This window comes from Ostrinia nubilalis, chromosome 5 (genome assembly GCF_963855985.1).
Source record: "Ostrinia nubilalis chromosome 5, ilOstNubi1.1, whole genome shotgun sequence".
NCBI lineage: Eukaryota > Metazoa > Arthropoda > Insecta > Lepidoptera > Crambidae > Ostrinia > Ostrinia nubilalis.
The window spans coordinates 7928536-7949636 of NC_087092.1; the positions used below are offsets into that span (position 1 = coordinate 7928536).

Below are 21101 nucleotides of genomic sequence, written 5' to 3' on the forward strand. Positions count from 1 at the left end.
CAAATAGGGAAAATAAACTTTGTTGAGAGCAATACTGGGGAAATTGGAATAAACGATCTTGATACTGTTTAATTTTTTACTTTTATGACTTTAATATTAATGAACATGAAGTACGAATATACATTTTAGGTAGGTATGTGTATGAAGAATGTTGTTATACATCGGGAAAATGTCTTGAAAAATAAATAAATCGTATTATTACTTTAAGTATAGCCTGACCAGGAACATAAAAACCCTCGCCATGTTGCGGAAAACTAATGGTACTAATTTCTTTTAATGGCAACAGTAACTGAAAACTTCATTGACATGTCACCTTGCATGTCAGTCTATTGCTGTCAAAGTGTAAACAAACTTTATTTTAAATGTGCGCAATTGCTTTTGTGAATTAAATTGCTAAAATCTTTTTATAGTCGTGAAAGAAAAGTGGTTCACAATGTGTTAAAGTATTTGTCGAAGAGAAATACTAAGGGTTCGGACAATATTTTCATTGAATAATGTTTCCGACAAAGGTTGTCAAATTGACTGACATGTTTATCGTATAGTACAGTCCACTATGAAAATTAGCTGTGGTTTGTTTCAACTACCTATTTTAATTTTTTTTGTCACTTTCTAAGTGTTGAATTTTAAGGAATTGGGAAAGAAGTACCGAGTTTGAAGCGTTCATGAGCAGACATTGCAGTTGAATATTCAAGTTCTGAATTTGATTATTGATGAATAATAAAATAAATCCTACTAGCTCGATTGATGGTTTCATTTAATTTATTTAAACCAGGTTACCTTTAATAATATTTTTTCGTTAATTTATGAAAATATCAAATTAGCCCGTAATCCTAAATCCTGATACATAAAGTTAGCCTATTAATTTAACACAGGTACGACTGTACTCAGTGTTGCACTATCAAATGCAATTGACGCGCCTCTATGCCAGGGTTTTTATGTTCCTGGTCAGGCTATAACTAATTTTATTATGCATCATACTTTTAACTTATCACTTCATTCAGAACTAGAAAACGATTCTAAGAACTCCACTTGCAATTTCTTGTTCTTCAATAGATGATCAAAATACAGAGATAAAATCTTTTTCAATTTTCTTTACATGGTCATAACATTTTGACCATTCCCCTGCACCAATTTGTGAGATATACCTGAAAACCCCGATAAAGCAGCTATTAAGAATAATATAAAAAACATAACCCTCCTTGTGACGTAATTGGGTAATAAACTAATGCCCGTTTTCACCATCGATCCCTAATTTTTAAGTGACCCCTTTGGAAACAAAATTCCTGTTATGTGTTACCATAGGGGTCACTTAAAAATTAGGGATTGATGGTGAAAACAGGCAATGTATCAAAACATTTCAGTCCAACTTACTGTCAACTCGACGGCGCGCTTTAGAATCAAAGATTGACTTTGAATTATGCCTTATTTTACAATTCACATTGAAAACAATATGACTTGCTTGAGCTTTTTCGACTTTTTCACAAAAATAACAAATAGTCAAAAAGAGATTACAAAATTTTTGCAGCGGCTGACAGATTTCATAATTTTCTTTGACAGGTGACAATTAAACCATAGACAATTGCCATATGAAAAACACACTTTTCCAATATTTTTGTTTGCCATGAGATTCTGGTACACCTATATATTTCATTCATTCACTCAGTGTTGCCAGAAGATTACTTTTGTAACCTTTTAGGTTACTTTTGAACTGCATTGGTTACTTTTAGGTTACACTAATGAAAAGGTTACTTTTAGGTGATTTTTCAGAAATTGTAGAATTAACTTTTACAGGTTATTCAGTAATATAGTTCCAAAATACTGGACTGTCCTGTCGATGACATTGACAGTGGGGCGCCACCGTCTATACCGGATCGCTGGTTCAGATTTTTGCCATGTTGGAAACCATATAGTTGAACGATGGTAGCGCCCCCCTGTCATTGAGTTTGGTGGGACAGTTCAGCGTGGGTCATCTATATTAATAGTGACAATTTAAAAATTATGTCATAAACTGCATTAAACATGAATTCGATTTATTAATTTGTTAAAAAAAAAACAGTTTTAGCGAATGTTTTTCGATAGTGAAACGCAAATCCATGAAACGTTTTTATACGAGACGATCGGTCACTTTTCGGTCTTCATGGAATGGTCAAAATTTCGAATTTAGGTAAATGATTGATAATCAATTTTGTATTCATTTTCCATCCATGAACAATATTAAACAACCTTACAATCCCCCCCCCCCCCCCCCCCCCCCCCCCGGTTGAAGGTTACTTTTTATTCAAAAGGTTACTTTTTTATATTTCTGGTAATTTCTGACAAGACCCGACTGGCAGCACTGCATTCACTTCTGTCAATGTCAAAAAATAAACATCGGAATTCGGAACGGAATCGAGACGAAAGAACAGAAATAATTAATAATTAAGGCTAAAAAGTAAAGAAAAGAAGCCTTTATATGTTTTTAAAGTTTAGATTAATTACGAAAAACCTATTACGCCATGGAAACAGTACAAAAAGCTCGTACACCTAGGTAAATTTTAATTTAATTACGGTCCATTTTATTTGTATACTATTGCTTTTTCTCTGGTTAATCCTCTAATCTATCACAGTTAATTAAAATATACATTTAAGCTGATAATATTTAATATGAAATTGTTACAGCCGCTGCCGAGAATGGGAACGTCAGAGACGAAATAAATTTAATGAAGCTATAACTAGACTAGGAGAAGTTGTTAAAGAAATAAACAGAGCCGATGACTCCACTGGCAAAGATAATGAAAATGTCCAGTATCCCAAAATTGAGATAGTGCAAAAAGCTATCATATGTTTAACCAATTGTGCTCAAGAGAAAACAAAATTTAGTAAGTGAAAAATGTGAAAATCTTTACTCTTTGCAAATAAATAAACATTGACAAAATTGATATGAAAAATTGCAAATAGATATTTTATACTATTAACTATTTCAGTTAAACTGCAATAATCAAACAAAGTCCTAAGAGGATAACTATTGTCTCAACATTATCTTTTATCAAAAATTGTTCAAATAACCCAAGTAATAACATACCCCTTGTATTATTTGCAGAAGCTGAAATCTTAGCATTGCATGTTCAACTTGAAGCAGCAAAGAAGAAGCCCGTCACTACAGAAGTATCAACACAGGTTTACTTGGATTCAAGTAAAAGAACACAAAGTAAGTAGACATTCAGTAGTTGAAATACACTATATTACACTTAATGTAACATCTAGCTGTAAGTTTTCTTAAGAAATGCAAAATAAAATAAAATATTTTGACTACTGCAATGACAGTACCTATCTAAACTACAAATTGCATACTTTGAGGTTTCAATACCATTTGTGGTATTCTACATATCCATGTTAGATTCATAAGAAAGTTACCTAATTACTAAGATAAAGATGGGTAGAGTTTTGAATGATTAAAAAATTATACAGAACATTGATACTAGATGGCATTATAAAGGTAAATCAGGCTGCTATGCCTTTACATATAATACGATACAAAAATCAATTTAAACTGCCTACATCCGAAACTTTTGAATTGGTTACGGTTTCGGATATTGTTTTATTTCAGATATCCGAAAGTTTCGGTTACGGTACAGATATCCATAACATCGCTGCTCAAGATGCTAGAATTTTCTTTAACCATACATATTGTCTTCTTGTTTAATTTAAATAATACATAACTAATCTTTGCTATCCACAATCAAACACTTTATAGGTCTTTAAAAATAACATATTAAATCCGTAGGACACCTCACAATAGTATAATGTACAATAAAAAACTCCACATTATTGTTTCAGATAAGAAGTATGCAAAACTAAAAATGTTACATAAAACCAAATGCCACAAAAATACATTAAAAGAGAAAGCAGTGACTACAAACATAAATATTACACCAATCGCAGCTCAAAACTTGCCAAAGTTATTACCAAGGACTATTGATAAAAAACGTAAGTTGAACAATCATTGCTTAGCTAATTTTGATAAAACTAATTTCAAACCAGTGATGCCACGAACTTGAACGCCAATAAAAACCAACCAGATCATGTTCACAAGCAATCACCAGTTACAATATGTAGACAAATCTGCATTTTTTAAAGTACTATTTTAAAATGTATGATTTAATAATATAAATAATGGCATTACTATTAGTTAATTTTAATTTGTTTTATTCAGAAAACAAACAACTTACAAATATATAAATTGCATAGATACAGTGTAGTTGGTCAAAGTCTATATTTTCACCTCTATATAACCAAGGGGTATAGAATTTAGTGTATTAATAAGTATGTGAATAAATAAAAAAATATTAAAATATTATTTTCAGCTCCAGAAAATACCATTGTGGTGCTGCCAGCGGCACCATATCTGTTCCCCCAAAGATCCTTATTATTCCCCACAGTTCCGCCTGCTATTGTGTTGGTTGATCCAAACATACAAAATTTAAACAAAAATACAGTGCCCATAGTTACCAGAAATAATGGAGATATAACTAAAACAACAATGGTTAACATTTTACCTATCTCAGCCTACTCTCGTCCTTTATCAGCTTCAAAATCAAAGAAAAACAATGTTAAATTAAAAAAAGATGGCAAAAAATCTAATAAAAATTCTAAGTTAGTTGTAAAAGAGACAGAATCTGAGGTTAATGAAAAATTACCAGAAAAAACAATCAAAGAAAAATCTACAGACAAGATTCTAAAAGAAAAAGAAGATAGTATTAAAACAAAAGACAAAACTCCTAATAGTCAATTAGATAAAGTATCTGAAAAAGATAATAAAGTTCCTGACATTATTATTCCAATTTCCAATAAAGATAAAGCAAGTTCTAGTAATAAGAAAGAAACAGTAGAAAGTATAAATATAAATAATATTGTTAAGCCTCCTGAAGTCAAACAAAAAGACATTAGTGAAACATGTAAAGATAAATTAGAAACTATTCATGTCAAGACGTCTACAATTTCTGCATCAGGAAATACTGAAAAACCTACAGCCAGTGAAAAAAATTCCGAAGTGACCAACAAATTAAACAAGGACTTATCTGCAAAAGAACGAACGTTAACAGAGGACAAAGACAAGGAGAATAAATTGCCTGTTATTTTAGATACTACACTATGTGATACTGCAGTTGACACTGGTAATGCGCGTCTCGAATTAGCTGAAGAGTTCCTAGCAGCTTCGCCAACTGCTGCTTTTCTTATGTCATTTCCATTGGTTAGTGGAAATAGAGCTGATAGTCCCGCAGATGAACCACAAAGCACTGTGCAAACGAATAGTAGCAAAGATAACTCTCAAAGACGAAGTGAAGTATCATCCCAAACGGCACAGTATTGCGAGAAGCCTAATGAGATGAAGACAAAGACTTCTAGTAAATCGCAAACTCCATCTGCCGCCATTCAGCCTAAACCCAATGAACCTATTAAATACACAGAAAGTAATTTGATTACAAAGCACGTCAGTAGTAAAACTTCTACAGCCGTTTCAGCGTCGTCAAATGAAAACCCATTTTTAAATCTTTCAATGCCATCTTTGATATCGACAAGTTGCACGGTAGCAGATACTAACTTTGGCTTAGATTTCGACTGCAATATTAGTAAGTCGATTCCAAACCAATCTTCAAATTATGTTAGTAATAATAACATCTTTTATAAAAGTGACCCATTTAGCACTGTGAAGAATACTATTTACAGCACAAGCAGTATTACTTCTAGCCACGATTTTAATGGTCTCGGTTTATATCCCTGTGCTATGGAAAAGTATACTTCTAAAACTAAATCAGACTACTCAAATGTAGAAGAAAATCTTATGAAGATTGGCTCTTCACGATTGACATACGATATTGATTTGGGTTGGTCGCATAAAAGTTTCGACTTCGTTAACTGCACAACTACTTCAAACACTTTCTGCAAAGATAATATACTGACTACAGTGTCAGCCCCTTATTCCACTACATACAATCCATTCAACCCTGAATTCCATGTACCTCTTGTATCAAATGCTAATAAGAAAGACATTGTTTCTAGTAAGCCTAGTACGTCTTTTGTAGATACTATAACGAGTTTCTATTCCCAACCTACGAACTTGTGGTCAGAAGATGCGCCATTTTATAGCAATAGTAATGTTTCAAAGTCACACGTATCACATAAAAACCAAAATTACCTCCCTCTGGAAAATGTCCAAACCCACACGAATCCTAAACCGAATGACAAACATTTCGATGTTAAAAGAACATCTGGAACTGGTGTCGATAATTTGTTAAAAACTACTAACGTTCCTGTGGAACCACAATTACCAGAAAAGTTCACAAAAAAATCTCCCACCAAAATGCATATTAATTGGATGACATCAGAAATCAGACCTATGGAAAGTAATTGCAATCCTGGACCTGTCGAAAACAAAGATAATCATAAGAGTTCTTACAGTCAAGTAAGCCAACAAAGTAAAAAACAAGATCACAATGAGAGCTATTTCCCAATATCTATGCACAATTTCGTGTCACAACCGGTTCAAGAAGAATTTCAAATGTGGCCGTCAACGAGACCTGTCGGGCCGACAGAAATTAGCATCGAACCACCGCCTATAAATCTCCCAACGCTTGTAGGTGATTTGGCTTTAGGTCCACATGATAAAAAGAAAAGTGCTGATATCACAAATAGAGCTAATTCTCACGCGCAAGACATTCAAAACTGTGGCAATTTCTTGTCAGTGACTCAATTGATGAATCGTTCTTCTGACAACATGCCTTCCCGTTATCAAGTCCCAAATATAGAAACACCAAAAGTAAATTCCAGTAAACAGAGTTCTGCGACATATTTTCCTAATGAAAACAACCGTAAAGCAATGCCGTCTCGATTAGAGAGTCAGATATCTCAGCCTTGTTACGGTTTCAACGACGCCAAGGTGCTGAATAGTTATGAAAGCATGCCTCAATTCTCCCAAAGCAAAACTAAAACTATGAAGTCTGATAAAAGTTCCAAAACACAGAAAAATAACTATTCTGCTGAAGCCCTTATACGTGGTGGTGGATGTACTCAAAAGATGCCAGACAATAGCAATGCAAAATTTATAATGCAGAAGTATAATGATTTTAATGCGCAGGACAATTCAGTTGCCCAAGTGTCACATTTCCCCCCAATACTGGATTACACTGATAATAGTACTACTACACTACACTACGCCAGCCAACAGTTTTCGGGGACCACTTTATACAATAGTACGACTAACACGATATCGAACTCGTTTTATTCTAATTTTATGCCAGGAAGTAGTAACATAATGTCAACTATGTCTAGTAATTATACAGGTGGACCGTTTACAAGCGAATTCATAGATTATAATCAAGCAGACTGTAATTACACAAACCATAAGTATGAAGAGTTAAAAATGAGAAATAACCCAACGGTGTTTCCTCACGATAAAGTGCCTTCCAATTATAAAAGTTCACGAAGAGAATCAGCAGCGAAGCATAAATTGGAGTGTTCCAAAAAGGATTCTAGTAAAAAATATCAAAGTAAACGTGCTAAACTGCATGCCGATGCCGAGGAGTGGAATGATCCGTCTCATAATCTGTGGCAAAATAAAGCTCCTAGCAAGAGGCACGCAAACTTGATGTCAGATGAACTGACGTTCCCGAATTATGTAGGAAACCAAATGCCAACGCAATATCAGCCAGAATTTTTCAATAGCCATCTCATGCCGTCCAACATGCAAAGCGTGGGGCACAACGTTGACAGGTCCATCAGCTTCCCGGTTACTTCGCGCGCCAACTTCAATCTCAGCACTATATTCCCTGAAATAACTATGGTAAGATTAAATAATATAGTGTTAGTTTAAAATATTAACTAACTAGCTTTTGCCAGCGGCTTCACCCGCGTGAAATTTAGTGTCACAGATCGGCATAAATTATAGCCTGTATGTTAATCTGGGTTACAAACAATAATACTGTAAAGTTTCAACAAAATCCGTTCAGTATTTTTGCGTGAAAGAGTAACAAACATCCAGACATCCAAACTTTCGCATTTATAATATTAGTTGCTATGCTGCTAGGTGTATATTTGATTTTTTCTATACTTAACCCATTATAAATTAGATCTGCAAATTGACTCATTTGTGTTCTACTTTTATTACAGAAAGTGCAGTAGAATAATGTGCATCCGAGGAGCTACAGAAAGGATTCATTTATGATGTTGTATACGCAATACCAACCATCTGTGATTACTACTTTGTTATTTATTTATAAGCACATTATCATATAATTTTTAAAACTATTGTAAGGAATAAATTGTTATTTATACATGAGGAGCTATTTGATTTTATTTGACAAACATTTATCTTCACTCGTGCATGACTAAGGTAATTCTAGCTAATTACTAACATGACTTCATATTAACGTTGCCTTAAAAATAAAGTAGTTACTAGTAGTACCTAGTTTTCATCTACTTACAACAAATTGTGAACAAATAAGTGCTTCGTTTACAAGGCAATATCTGCTCGCTAGAACACGGGTACGAAACAAATAGCCGGCCAAGAATGTGTTCTGTTTGCATGCAAATGTGACCTGCACACTGCTCGCAGACTTGCATGGTCTCCAAAACTTAAGTTGAGATAGAAAATAGCGAAATTACATTCCTACTAGCTGAAACGTTTACTTTACTTATTCGCGCTTTTCTTTTGTTAATCATATAGCAGCGGAAAACTGAAAAAACTGTGAAACTTAGTGGACTTTCTGCTCACGATGGACTAATAATTATCTGCAATACACTCGACTCTCTAAAGCACAATATTTATAAAAAAAATTGCTGGGGTAATGCACTCGCCTAAATAATCTTCAAACTGAAGCAGTACAATGACTACTTACTTAGTTGCAGGCGCTGCCGTTAACCTTGTGACAATCGACATAATATTTGTTCGATAATAATAAGCCTATTTCTACTTAAAAACAACCTCAAAGTAAAGTATCTACCAACATATTATGTTCAAAAGTTGCATAAATTCCGGTCCGAAATTGGCAATTTTTTCGAATCCTGGCTTAAGCTTATTAATCACTAGTCACCGACCGTCTTGGAGCAATCAAGATAAGAAGATGATAAATGGCTATGAATCGTCTTTCCCCATTGTCTACCCCTGCCCTGGAACAAACTCCGCTGATTTAAAAGTTCTTTTTCATTAAAAGATCCCGCACTCGGTAGAATTCGTCTAACTCGTAGATAAGTTTAAGATTAATTATCTGATTACGTGTAACAAATTATTTCAACATAGCTATACATACTAATCTTGCAGATAGGTAACCTGGATCATATCTTGATGTTACAACTAACATATTAAATAAAACCATATAAAAGTACAAACACATCAACTCAATAGAAATATTTTTCAGGATTCGAACCCACAATCACGATAAATTCCTTTTCTCCCACTCACACTTACTGCTTTTATGTCACCTTTCCTTTACCTGAGCCCTTACATTTCTATTGACATGACGAAGCTCTACCTGTGACTCCACTACCATTATTTTCTGTGCCATTGTGTATAGCGAACGAAAGCACATCAAGCTACACCGTGTCATCTTATTAGTTCTTTGTAATAGGTACTGTTTTGCAAGTACAATCTTATAAAGTTAATTGTCGCCTGTACATAACTGTCTTGGTCTAGAATACGTAGTAAGTATTACTGTACAAACCAAGTAACCAAAAGTACTGGTGAAACTACAACATTTACGATCCACCTGACATTTATAGCTTCTCTGCTATTTATTACCCAAGAACCACTAGCCTACCATTTCAGCTGACTCGTACACAATCTTTGAGACAAGATCTTGAGATTTGCTCAGGTCATAGAGCCAAAGGCAATAAAAATATAAAGGTATCATTGAAATTCAATGGAATCATAAAGTGAACTTCTTTCAAGTATCAGTAAGTAAGTAGGTACAGCATTTTCATAACGCCTAAGGTATGTGTTGTAAATTAAGATAAGTAAGTACCTACACTTACGTACTCGTTCATCATTTTTGTTTCAGCCTAAGGCCGAAGAAAACCATCACATTATATTACATCATAAACTTAAATTTCCATAAAAACATGTTATCAATAGCCTCCAGCAATGAAGTTGCGAAGAATTTACGATGCGTATGATAACTTAACTATCCGTTTGATAGAGACAACTGGCCTTTACTAGACGGCAAAGGCTGGAAATAAGTTAGGCCTATACTTAATCGCTTTCACGGAACCGAGAAACTGTATCTTGTATTTTAAAAAAAAGCTTGTAATTAGTAGTTTTCTGAAACTAAGAGATGTTTTATTCTTATTAGGATGGCAACATTTGGAACTAATTTTCGATGACTCTACTTTCTGGTAACAAAACACTTCTGGAATCCCGGAAAAATCAGTTCCCCGCCCTAAAAACGTGCGTGAATTCCACGCGGACATAACCTTCCAGCAGTTCGTAATTCTGCGGAAAGTATGTGTTTTTATCCCAGATTCTCTTCAAATTCCACTGTTCAATAAAGAATTCCATTCATATACAGGCTGGTTAGGGATAGTTTGGTAAAAACCTAAACAGCGAACTCAGATCATTGATCCAAGCTCGATAAACAAGAAAAGAAAGTTAACAAGTTTTTCAAACCCAACACTTTTCACTCTACAGTCCTAAGAACTTACACGATAGGTAGGTACTGTTCCCACTTTACTAGAATAACTAATTCTAGTTAAAGGTGCATAGTGCCTACTCAGTTTATTACTTTACCAAGTGTGTATACCTAGGTACTTAATTAATTGATTTTAAACAATTTCTAGTTGTAATAAATACCTATTTTTATTTATAAAATATCTTGAAATTTCTGAAAATATTGAGAATTTCACTTCTACTTAAAATCTAAAAATTCTCACGTCGTGACATGACTAACTGCTAACTGCTTAAATTCTTGCCAACCTGTCCCCCACGCCCTGTATTTTGTTCCTTAGTGGTTTGTGACGCATACCTCGTACCTACGTAGGTATATACCTGTATGTAGTGCAATGGGCAGGTTCGCCTTGACCGGGCTCTGTTTATGTATTTCATTCATAATACTGTTTATAACATTACCTAATATCACGTGGGATTTCAAATTACTGTATTTATTTCATTGACGTCATTGGAGGAATCCTTACCTGTTTACTGAAATTAACTCGTTGATTGGATATTAAAAGTAATCTTATTTTTAACAATACATCTTCCCTTTCTACGGGACACAGGCTGATCCTGCTCCACGCTCGCGCCCCTTCATAAGGCTACCTAATTTCAATGGGTCTGTTTATTAAACATCTGTTTTACGTTCTACGGTAAATTAATATTATTTGTGGCATTTGAGCAGAGGTATAGTAATAATGGTGGAGGTATATTAATGTGTAGAGGAAGTTTAATTTTAAATGATACTCCTATAGGATAGGTGTATCAATTAAACTTAAGGCTAGATATCTAGGGAAAATCTCTATAACTCTTCTTTGCACCCCCAAATCTTTTACTCTTTACCGGTGCAAATATCTTCTAAGTTTCTTATTTCCATTGTACACCACCAATAGCTTCCGAAACCTTAAATCCTTTTTCAGCCCAACAATAGCCAGAACTGTTGAATGAATGCAGAAGCACTACAAAAAAAATAACAAACGCGATGCAAGCAACGACTGCTACGGCCAAATCGGCTCAGTCTAAAAACTCGTTCGGTGCCCGCGAGACGCGCGCCACACGCTCGCCCGCCCGGCGGGAAAACTTCACGAATGGCGGAATAATTTTCCAACATTTCCTAATGAACTTTATAATGATAAACCAATTGTTTAAGTGAAAGTTTTAGATCCTTGAACAACATGAGAATTGCAACATTGGCCAAGGTAAGAGTTTTGATTTATAGCCACTAATAAATTGGTTTTCACAGAAACTTTTAAATCCTGAACCTTGATTTGGTTCATTTATATAAACGATTTTAGTTCTAGATAGGTACTGTAATAAGCCAATGGTATTATTATTTACTAAATGAATTTTTATTTTTAAAATACTTCTAATTTACATTGTTCATTACCTCGTAAGCAGAACGAAAATAATGTTCTTTATTCGTTACATTTCAATAAAATTGTGAGGGTGAAGTTTTCATATTTTCATAACAAAATTATGTTACGGTTTGCATTTCGTGTAACCTGAACGTGAGTTTAGAATTATTTACAAAACATTCTGTAAAATATCAACAACTAGAACTGCGCCAAAAATATTTCCTTCCATCTCATAGAGCTTTTAATCTATCAGTAATTTTTATAAAATATTTCCACTAAATATTAACTAAACTCTATAAAGAAATAAATGTGTCATTAAAATAGCAAATATAAAAACTGTGAAACAACAAAACTGTAGGCTTGCTCTTCTTGTTGGAAATAAACGGAACATTATTTTTATATTATACTAAAAATAGACCAAAACATTTAATTTTACTATACCACATTGGCATAATTTCACTCGCTCGGATGTTTGCTCTACATATACACGTTTTGATGGACATCATACCGAAATGAGAGACATGAACTAATTCAATGTCTACAAAATGATATTTTTGGTTTGTTTAGATTCAGACTTGAGTTACAGAAGTAAACTTTTTTGTAAACCATTCATCCGTCTGTAGATTTCGTTTTATTTCAGAAAACACATTATACTTATTCTCTTGAACTACAGAAAGACTTCAACGCGTGTTTACTTGTTTGGATTTAAAAACATTCTTATTAGGTGTAATAATGTAGTTTTCATTATGAAGCTATTCGAATAGAACGACTTATTTATGAATAGTTTTCAATTAAGTAGATTATTTTATTTTTGTGACTCTATCACTCGTATTCAATTTTTTAAGTATAATCGTATCGCATTTATAATTTCCTAGTATTGTTACCGTTATCGACTGACTAATTACTACATATGTATGCCTAACGTTATCGCCAATTTTGAATAGATATCTACGAAATGGGAACTAGCATACGTTGCATGCCAATGAGCGTATCGGCGGTACGATATCGCGTATGTAGGTAATGCCTAAATCGATGTTAAACGTTACATTAATATGTATCGGGTGCGAAGGCTGCGCCGGCGCACCGGCATTGTGTACGGTGGTACGTTTGACATGCGGGCGCTGGCACGACACGCATACAAATGAAAGCTTTTCTCTTGCCAAATATCTTGATAACACGGTGAGTTCTATTTATTTTGAATGCTTTTAAAACGTAGGTATAACTAGATACTTTGTTGAAATAGTCATTGTCCAAGCACTGTTAGGCTGGGTTGCACCATCTTACTTTAACTTTGACAAACGTCAAAAATATGTCAAACTATACAAAAAACACCGGTTATCGTTATAGTTACGGTCAAAGTTTGGTGGTGCAACTCAGCCTCAATGTTTTGGCTTATTGTTATGTAGAGTGAAGAACATTTTCGCCTTTAAGAGAGCGTTTAGCGTGTTCTACCTCTTGGTTAAATTCTTTTTTCCGCTTAATAGATTCTTCTTCTTCTTCTTCTTTTCAGCCAAATGACGTCCACTGCTGGACAAAGGCCTCCCCCAAGGTTTTCCACAATGAACGGATTAATAGATTAGTTGCGGTATATTGTAACTGCTTTCTTTAACAACCTCGAAGAACCAAATTATTTCATGGAACTTCCATTCCATTATTCGAAGAACCTTTTGTTTTCGCATCGAACTTCTTACGAAGTAGAACTTAATAATAATAAACTTTACCAATCATAAAGATGACGAAAAAGTTCAAAAGTAGAGCAGTTCAAGAGTCATTCCAATTATTTTTTATTGAATAATTTATTTGTTGCTTACTTTCATCGTATTTCGTCGAAAAGGTAGAGTTCAAATCAAATCATTATTTTTCTCTCCATTATCTGAATATCATATTACATTTAATAAGATTAAACTAAGAAAAGTATCTTGGCTACCTATAAAACATGAATATTTTACAATGCGCAAAATGGATTTCTACCCTCAAATTGTGCCTCAAACTTCGAACGTAGGTAGGTAATATAGGTAAGTAAAGGCTTATGCATCTGGTGTTGCACTTACAGTCATTTCAATTACCATAATCAGTGTGTTGAACTATTGAAACAACTAGACATGACAATGGCAATGTTGTTTGGAGTGGCGTGCGCCCGCGCTGCTAGCCGATGACGCGCAACTGTGTCAATGCCGGGCCGAGCGACGCTGCATTATCGCGGCAGCTCTTATCGACCTCTTCGCTTGTATCGGAAAATTACATTACGGATACTTATCCCTTCGAGATACAAACAAACATTGTCAAGCACTTTGTTGCCATATTTTCTAATCAGTACTAAAAACTAGATTTGATTTTTATATTAATAACAATTCGAATTTATTGTTAGAGATAAAAATATAGTGCAGACTACATTTTTTTTGTTGTCATTTTCTGGATATTTTATGTATTTAATTAGTATTGCCTGTTATTTAGCATTATTCGTTCGTTCGTTCGTTCGTTTCAGCCAAATGACGTCCACTGCTGGACAAAGGCCTCCTCCAAGGTTTTCCACAATGCACGGTCCTGCGCTGCCCGCATCCAGGCTCTTCCCGCGACCTTTACGAGATCGTCGGTCCACCTAGTAGGAGGCCTGCCCACGCTACGTCTTCCAGCCCGTGGTCGCCACTCGAGAACTTTTCTGCCCCTGACCTTGAGCCTTCTTATGAGGCCCATAGTAAGCGACCACGTTTCGGATCCATAAATCAACACTGGCAGCACACACTGCTCGAAGACTTTAGCATTATTACTGTTTTTTTTATCAGGATATACCTCTTAGTTTAAAATTTATTAATAGTCCAGTAGAATTAGATTTTAAATCGGAAATAATTCCTACAAAAGATTTTATTGCTTTAATGGCTTCATTGGTTGCCCATTAAGACTCTCCTAGGTTTTCGACTTCGACGGAGTTGTGCTTAAGTGGTGGGGGCGCTTTTTCGGTTTTCCGATTATATCGCGTAAAGGACTTACCCTGTCGAAAAGTGGTCTTCCTGACGGTTGAAGGGCATTTAATGCTGCATTAAATAAGACCAAATTCATATGTTTTGGACAAACAGTTCTCGTGCAAATGTTCGGCAAAGTAGAAAATATGTGTATAATTAATGACCCTCTCCACGTTCAATAGCTCGTCGCCCGTAGGCTCCCAAGCCTTGTAAAGGGTCGCCTTAACCAGCGTATCCCTGTCTAGGCTCACGAGTTGGATTCGCTTATCCTTGTTCGTTCCAGCCGTTCCTTAACTGCGGTTGCTGTACCTCTTCCTGGCACTCTCCTGAACGACTCTGTGTTACCTACTGTGGCTGCCCCTCTTCCTTGTACCCTAATCCTGTACGATTGCATTGCTTAGCCATATGCCTGGTCCAAGTTTCGACGCCACAAAATCAACTTCGTACGCGTGAAAATAGTTTAAATACTATTTTCCGTGCTTGCAACATTTTTCTTTACTGCTTCGCCTCAATTAGTCGTAGATTGATTGTATATATCCTATAGACTTCCTCAATTTATGAGCTATTCAACACAAAAATAATTATTTCAATCAAACTAGTAATTCTTGAGATTAGCGCGTTCAAACAAACAAACAAAAAACTCTTCAGCGTTTTAATATGAACTTGTTGTTGTTGATTTTTGGCGTCGAACCTTAGACCAGGCATACGGCTAGGCAACGTAGTCGTGCAGGAGGATACAAGGAAGAGGAGCAGCCACAGTAGGTAACACAGAGTCGTTCAGGTGAGTGCCAGGAAGAGGTGCAGCAACAGCAGTTAAGGAACGGCTGGGACGAACAAGGATAGGCGCATCCAGCTCGTAAGCCTTGATAGGGTTACACTGGTTGAGGCGCTCCTTTTCAAGACTTGGAAGCCTGTGGGTAACGAGCCATTGGACGTGGAGAGGGTCATTAATTATACACATATTTTCTACTTTGCCGAACATTTGCACGAGAACGGTTTGTTCAAAACTTATGAATTTGGTCTTATTTAATGCAGGATTAAATGCCCTTCAACCGTCAGGAAGACCACTTTTCGATAGGGTAAGTCCTTTACGCGGTATAACCGGAAAACCGAAAAAGCGCCTCTTTCGGGGGCCCCCACCACTTAAGCACAACTCCGTCGAAGTCGAAAACCTAGGAGAGTCTTTATGGGCAACTAATGAAGCCATTAAAGCACTAAAATCTTTAGTAAGAATTATTTCCGATTTAATTCATTTTTGTGTTTAATTCTACTGGCCTATAAGTTTTCTTTACAATAAGTAATTGGAAGAAGAAAAATTCTATAATTTTTTTTTTAATCTCAAAAAAATTTTAACCTCTTTTTTGTCGATAAAAATAGGTCTAGTTTCACCTTAATTCATATGTGCACTTTATCGTGACTCACACTGTATTGACTTACAAAACTTATGTGGAAGGAAAACCGTCCTTACGTCCGAACTATGACGCGTATTAATAATAAGTACCTACCTAGTAGAGATTTTCCTTATTTTCCTTTATTTTTGAAATTTACTTTACTATTCTGAGATTCCTATCACCTATGTGCTGGACATTCAAACAGTAAAAACAATGACTGGATAAGTTTAATTAGCGACTAATTCGTTTAGTATTAACATGGTTCACTAACATAAATCAAGATAGCGTTATTTGCCATTAATTTACAGCGTAGCTCAGGTCTGAGTCACTAAACTTGAACAATCAATTGATTGCGAATTAAATTCATGGCCCTCAAAGCCCGGAGGCGAGGGTTAATGATCAATCTATCGTATGTAGGAATATTACCAAAATTACTATGAATATTACGAAACATGATTAATTACTGTAAGCTTACGTGTTTCCAATCACTGTAGTTAATCATTTGAGAATGATATCACACCTTCAATGTTAGAGACAGATCTTCGCAAAAAATAAGAAACTAGACCAGTTACACTGCATGCCGGTAAAGTTTCGGATCTGATAACTGATAAATAAAGACTGCTAGTTTCCGGTTATTAACATGTGAAGCCAAAAATGTTTATTATAGACAGATACACTTCTAAGGCCCAGTTTTTTGATTCGTAGTTAAAATAACCAATAGTTAAATTTGACAGATGTCAAATGACAAGTGGTTAAATATCAGAGAAAAATGTTTTTCGAACAATGGTTAACTTGACTTTTAGTACATTTTTTAACTATTAGTTTACATTTTGTTAATATTTAACCATTAGTAGCACAATTTAACAATTAGTTATTTTAACTATGAATCAAAAAACTGGGCCTAAATAGGCTATCAAAACTTTGTAAGCGTGTAATGGAAACCACAAGCCACAATAATGTACCCGTTACTTAAGATTCCTTAATGATTGAAAAACTGAAATTAATATCGTTGTAAATGACATTCGTAAGTATTTATGAATGAACCATTATAATTCCTGGTAATAATTTATTCATTCAACAGCAACTCACCAAAATGCAAGGTTCGCAAGATTAAAATCTGTGTCGCAGCAATTTGCGAATGACAGAATACAGATTTCGTAATCTGACAATCAATTACTGGAACTGACTCCTGGTGCGTCATCATTACTCGAACAACTTCTCACCAACTTTTTACAGAATTAACGAAGCGTCGGAAGAGATTGAAATCGGCAAAATGCTGACCATCGAGTTGGTTTTTAATAAGTCTGAACAATTTTTTGTTTCATTAACGTCCGAACAAGAGCAAGCTTTTTATGGTGGTTGTAACGCCGGTTATGATATCCAGAGTGCTTTGCTCACTAATAAAGAAGATATATTTACTTACATGAGCATCAAAAAGGAAAATATTGAATGTGTACTGCATCCACTGATTCGTCTGCCACTCGACATCCCTTGTAGAAATTTTCTCGAGAACAATATAAATAGTTAAACCACTGTACATGAGTAATAATAACACTGTGATAACCATGTAATTACAAACAACACGACACACTATGAGTGGTTATAAAGGCTTTACATCTTCTTTAACTTAAAAGGGGCAGAGGACTCTCCAACTGCTAGGTTGACCAGCATAACGATTGTTCTAAAAGCTTTGTTTAAAACAGTTTAAAAGACATGTGCAATATTCCAAAACATAATACTTATTACAGTCATGATAACATAAAAGCCCATTTTGTGTTTCTATAAACGTATGATTGATATTTTCAGTCGACAGAATTATTGGAACTAAACCAACCTAAAAGGGTAATTAATGAAACCATGTTTCATCGACGGCTAGAGATAACACGAGTCGGTTAAAGTTCGGCCTTCGATGTTATTATTTCACCAACTGTTATGCAAATACGAGAGGGTCGGAAGCAGAGGGCCCTCCTTATCGCAGCGAATAATTAGTTTCTCATTTGTTTCAAACTAATGAAACGTTCAACCATCGGCGATATCGCTTCAATCGTGAGACATTGACAAGGGAATAAACATGAGCAATATAATTTACATTTCCCTTATTAGGTTTTATGTTTATTTATGTTTCATGTCTCGATTTTATTGTGTGCATCTAGGGACAATTTTGTATCTTGTTTTACCTTTAAATATTACTGTGCCAAACTGCACAGTAATCTTTAACATTTTACAAAAACCACTAGGTACATCAAAAAACTAGAAATGTTTTTAATCTAATTTTTTATTTTATAACTGAAAAATCTTATAAAATAGGTACTTAGTAGGTAATCGCTCACACCCACTTGCATACTTGAAGCTTGGAACTGCAAGCTTAGGTATGTATCTGTTGTTATTTATATTTCAATCATTTGAATTCTGAAGTTACCTAGGTAACTAATCTAAAAGTATTTAAGGCATCGCGCCGTGCCAGGCCTGGCTCACTCCGCGCGGTACATCCGATAATTACCTACAGCGAAGCGCCCCGCCGGCGGGTATTATATCAGTCGAGTTTCACGCGCGCGCTCGTCAGGACGCTGGCGTGCGTTGTAGTATGATTATAATTCTATGATCGAAGTATTATTTAAAAATGGACATAAAGAGAAAGAAATATTGTGCGGCGTTCGGGTGTTTAAATTCGAAAAGTAATCTATCGGATTTATCTTTTTTTTTCGCTTCCCAAAGATGCTGAAAGTTATGTTGGCCATGTAGGTAATCAATAATTCTTAGGATAGTATAGGAACCTAACCTACTATGACTACTGCTCAGAATGCGTTCGTTCGTTTCAGCCAAATGACGTCCACTGCTGGACAAAGGCCTCTCCCAAGGTTTACCATAATGAATGCATACTTACCTACATACGTAGGTCATTACAAATAAGTAGATTAATTATTTTTTCACTAGACAGCAACCCTAATAGCGTAAGAAGAGTTCAGAGGCACGCGATAGAAAGAGACAAAACTTGTAGGTGAATAAAATTGTAGGTACGTAGTGCTGTGCGAGCTGAATTCCACTGTATCGCGTCGTAGCAAAACTCGCATTTATTTAAATCGTCTTGCGGAGTAATCCTTCTGTACCTGTACTATTACTTATTCTGTGGCCGTGCTTTTAACAAAATGAGAAAATCAGTATTACTTGTCATTAAGTGTTTATTAATGATGAGAGTTCTTTTAGTGTAGTGCATTTGAAACACGCACCCTACTTGTGACACTCGACTTAACCCGGTCATAGTCCCACAAATATCACACCGGTGCTATTTTTAACAACATTGTACAAAACTCGCCCTCTCGTCTACTAGATGCGTGCCATTTCGAGTTTGTGAATCACTTTTTACAGCGGATTTCCTCAAGATAGAATCTTTAAATTGAATTTCTAGCAAGAAAAACTTTTCCGTAGATTTTTTTTAATTTCATCTTGTGGCCGCGGACTTTCTGTGAGTTATTAAGTACTGGCATTAGCAATGTGCTGAGAACGTGTAAAGTAGTTGTAACAAACTAAATAAACAGAAACGAATCCAAGCTAAGACTATTGACAGAGATTAGTGTGCATATCCCCTTGCAGTTAAACCAGTATCCATGGTCACATGATACACAAAACACATGATATGTGTTTAACAATTTACAGATGGCAACTTTCACAAGCGCGCGCGCAGACCGCGCGTTGCTCCGCGCCCGAACCTGTCGCGCCAGACGAGTTTCGGCGATCGCATTCGACATTACACCTTACTTGTAACTACCATTGCGTAAATATTCAAAGTAATCATATCAAGTGTGCACGTGAGCTCGTGCTCAAAAATTATGATGAAATACAAGGAGATGCAAATCGAAAAAACAAAATCGCACACTTATGCAATACGGCAAATGTTACTCTTTCATTTATGGCAGTATTGTAATCAGCTTGCAGAAATTATGACTTCAAACAACTACCCAGAAAGGGAAAAAGCTTTTAAGCATGTTATTTATTACACTTTTACTTTTGTAGTCCATATCTCCGAGTAAACTTGTGTTTGTTTATCGGTAACAAAAATCAGAAAATGATTTGTGGGCTTATTGGATGTCAAAGGCGTGGTGGAACTAATAAATCTTCGGTATCTTGGCTGCCAAGTTTTTGTGTTGCTGTTACAATTTCGGTACATAGCGTTTATGGGTGCTTCCATAATTCGTGTCGGGAATAAGAGCAAAGCGGCGTGTGTTTAAAAGCCGCCTATCCACACTCCACGGCGCTTTACGAGCGGACAATATTGGAAAAATGTTGGCCACACGTGCGCACTTGTTAAATATCATGTGTATCAGAAACAGACATACATTATTATATTTTATGTTAATCTCTACGTTTATTTCCTGTTCTTCCTGCGGGAAAGCAAAATATTGTGTATTAGGGGAGACCTAGGAGAGTTGTGACAATTTTTACTTTAGGGGCCATATCTCGCTCAAAAAACAATACAAATTGATGTAGGTAGCGCCGCTCCTTCTGTTTTCAAAACAATCACCAAAGTTAATTAAAGTAGGTATTAGGGTTTCTAAGAAAATCACCAAAACCTTAGACCACTCCCTCTGTCACAACTCTCCTAGCACCGAGGTAAGTTGTGACAGGTACCGAGGTGAGTTGTGACAGCATTCTATTTCATCTATTAGATTAAATTATCTACCATATTTAACCCAAATATAAAAAATATAAAAAATTTAAC

General features: G+C 35.4%; 1 protein-coding gene and 1 long non-coding RNA gene across 4 annotated transcripts in view; both read left to right on the forward strand.

Moving 5' to 3' along the window:
- The first annotated feature begins 7194 nt into the window (after nucleotides 1-7194).
- On the forward strand, nucleotides 7195-8317 carry LOC135071758 (uncharacterized). The gene is made up of 2 exons (XR_010257319.1): nucleotides 7195-7819; nucleotides 8146-8317. It is a non-coding gene; the product is annotated as an uncharacterized LOC135071758 (long non-coding RNA).
- Nucleotides 8318-11718: 3401 nt separating this feature from the next.
- LOC135071769 (guanylate cyclase 32E) overlaps nucleotides 11719-21101 on the forward strand; it is a 53689-nt gene continuing 44306 nt past the window's right edge. For 2 of the 3 annotated variants that reach the window (XM_063965568.1, XM_063965565.1), the window contains exon 1: nucleotides 11719-11877. In XM_063965568.1, coding sequence (XP_063821638.1) covers nucleotides 11854-11877 — 24 coding nt within the window. In that variant the 5' untranslated portion in view covers nucleotides 11719-11853. Of the gene's footprint in view, nucleotides 11878-13140; nucleotides 13213-21101 lie in introns of those variants that run through there. The other variant, XM_063965566.1, reaches the window with a different exon arrangement.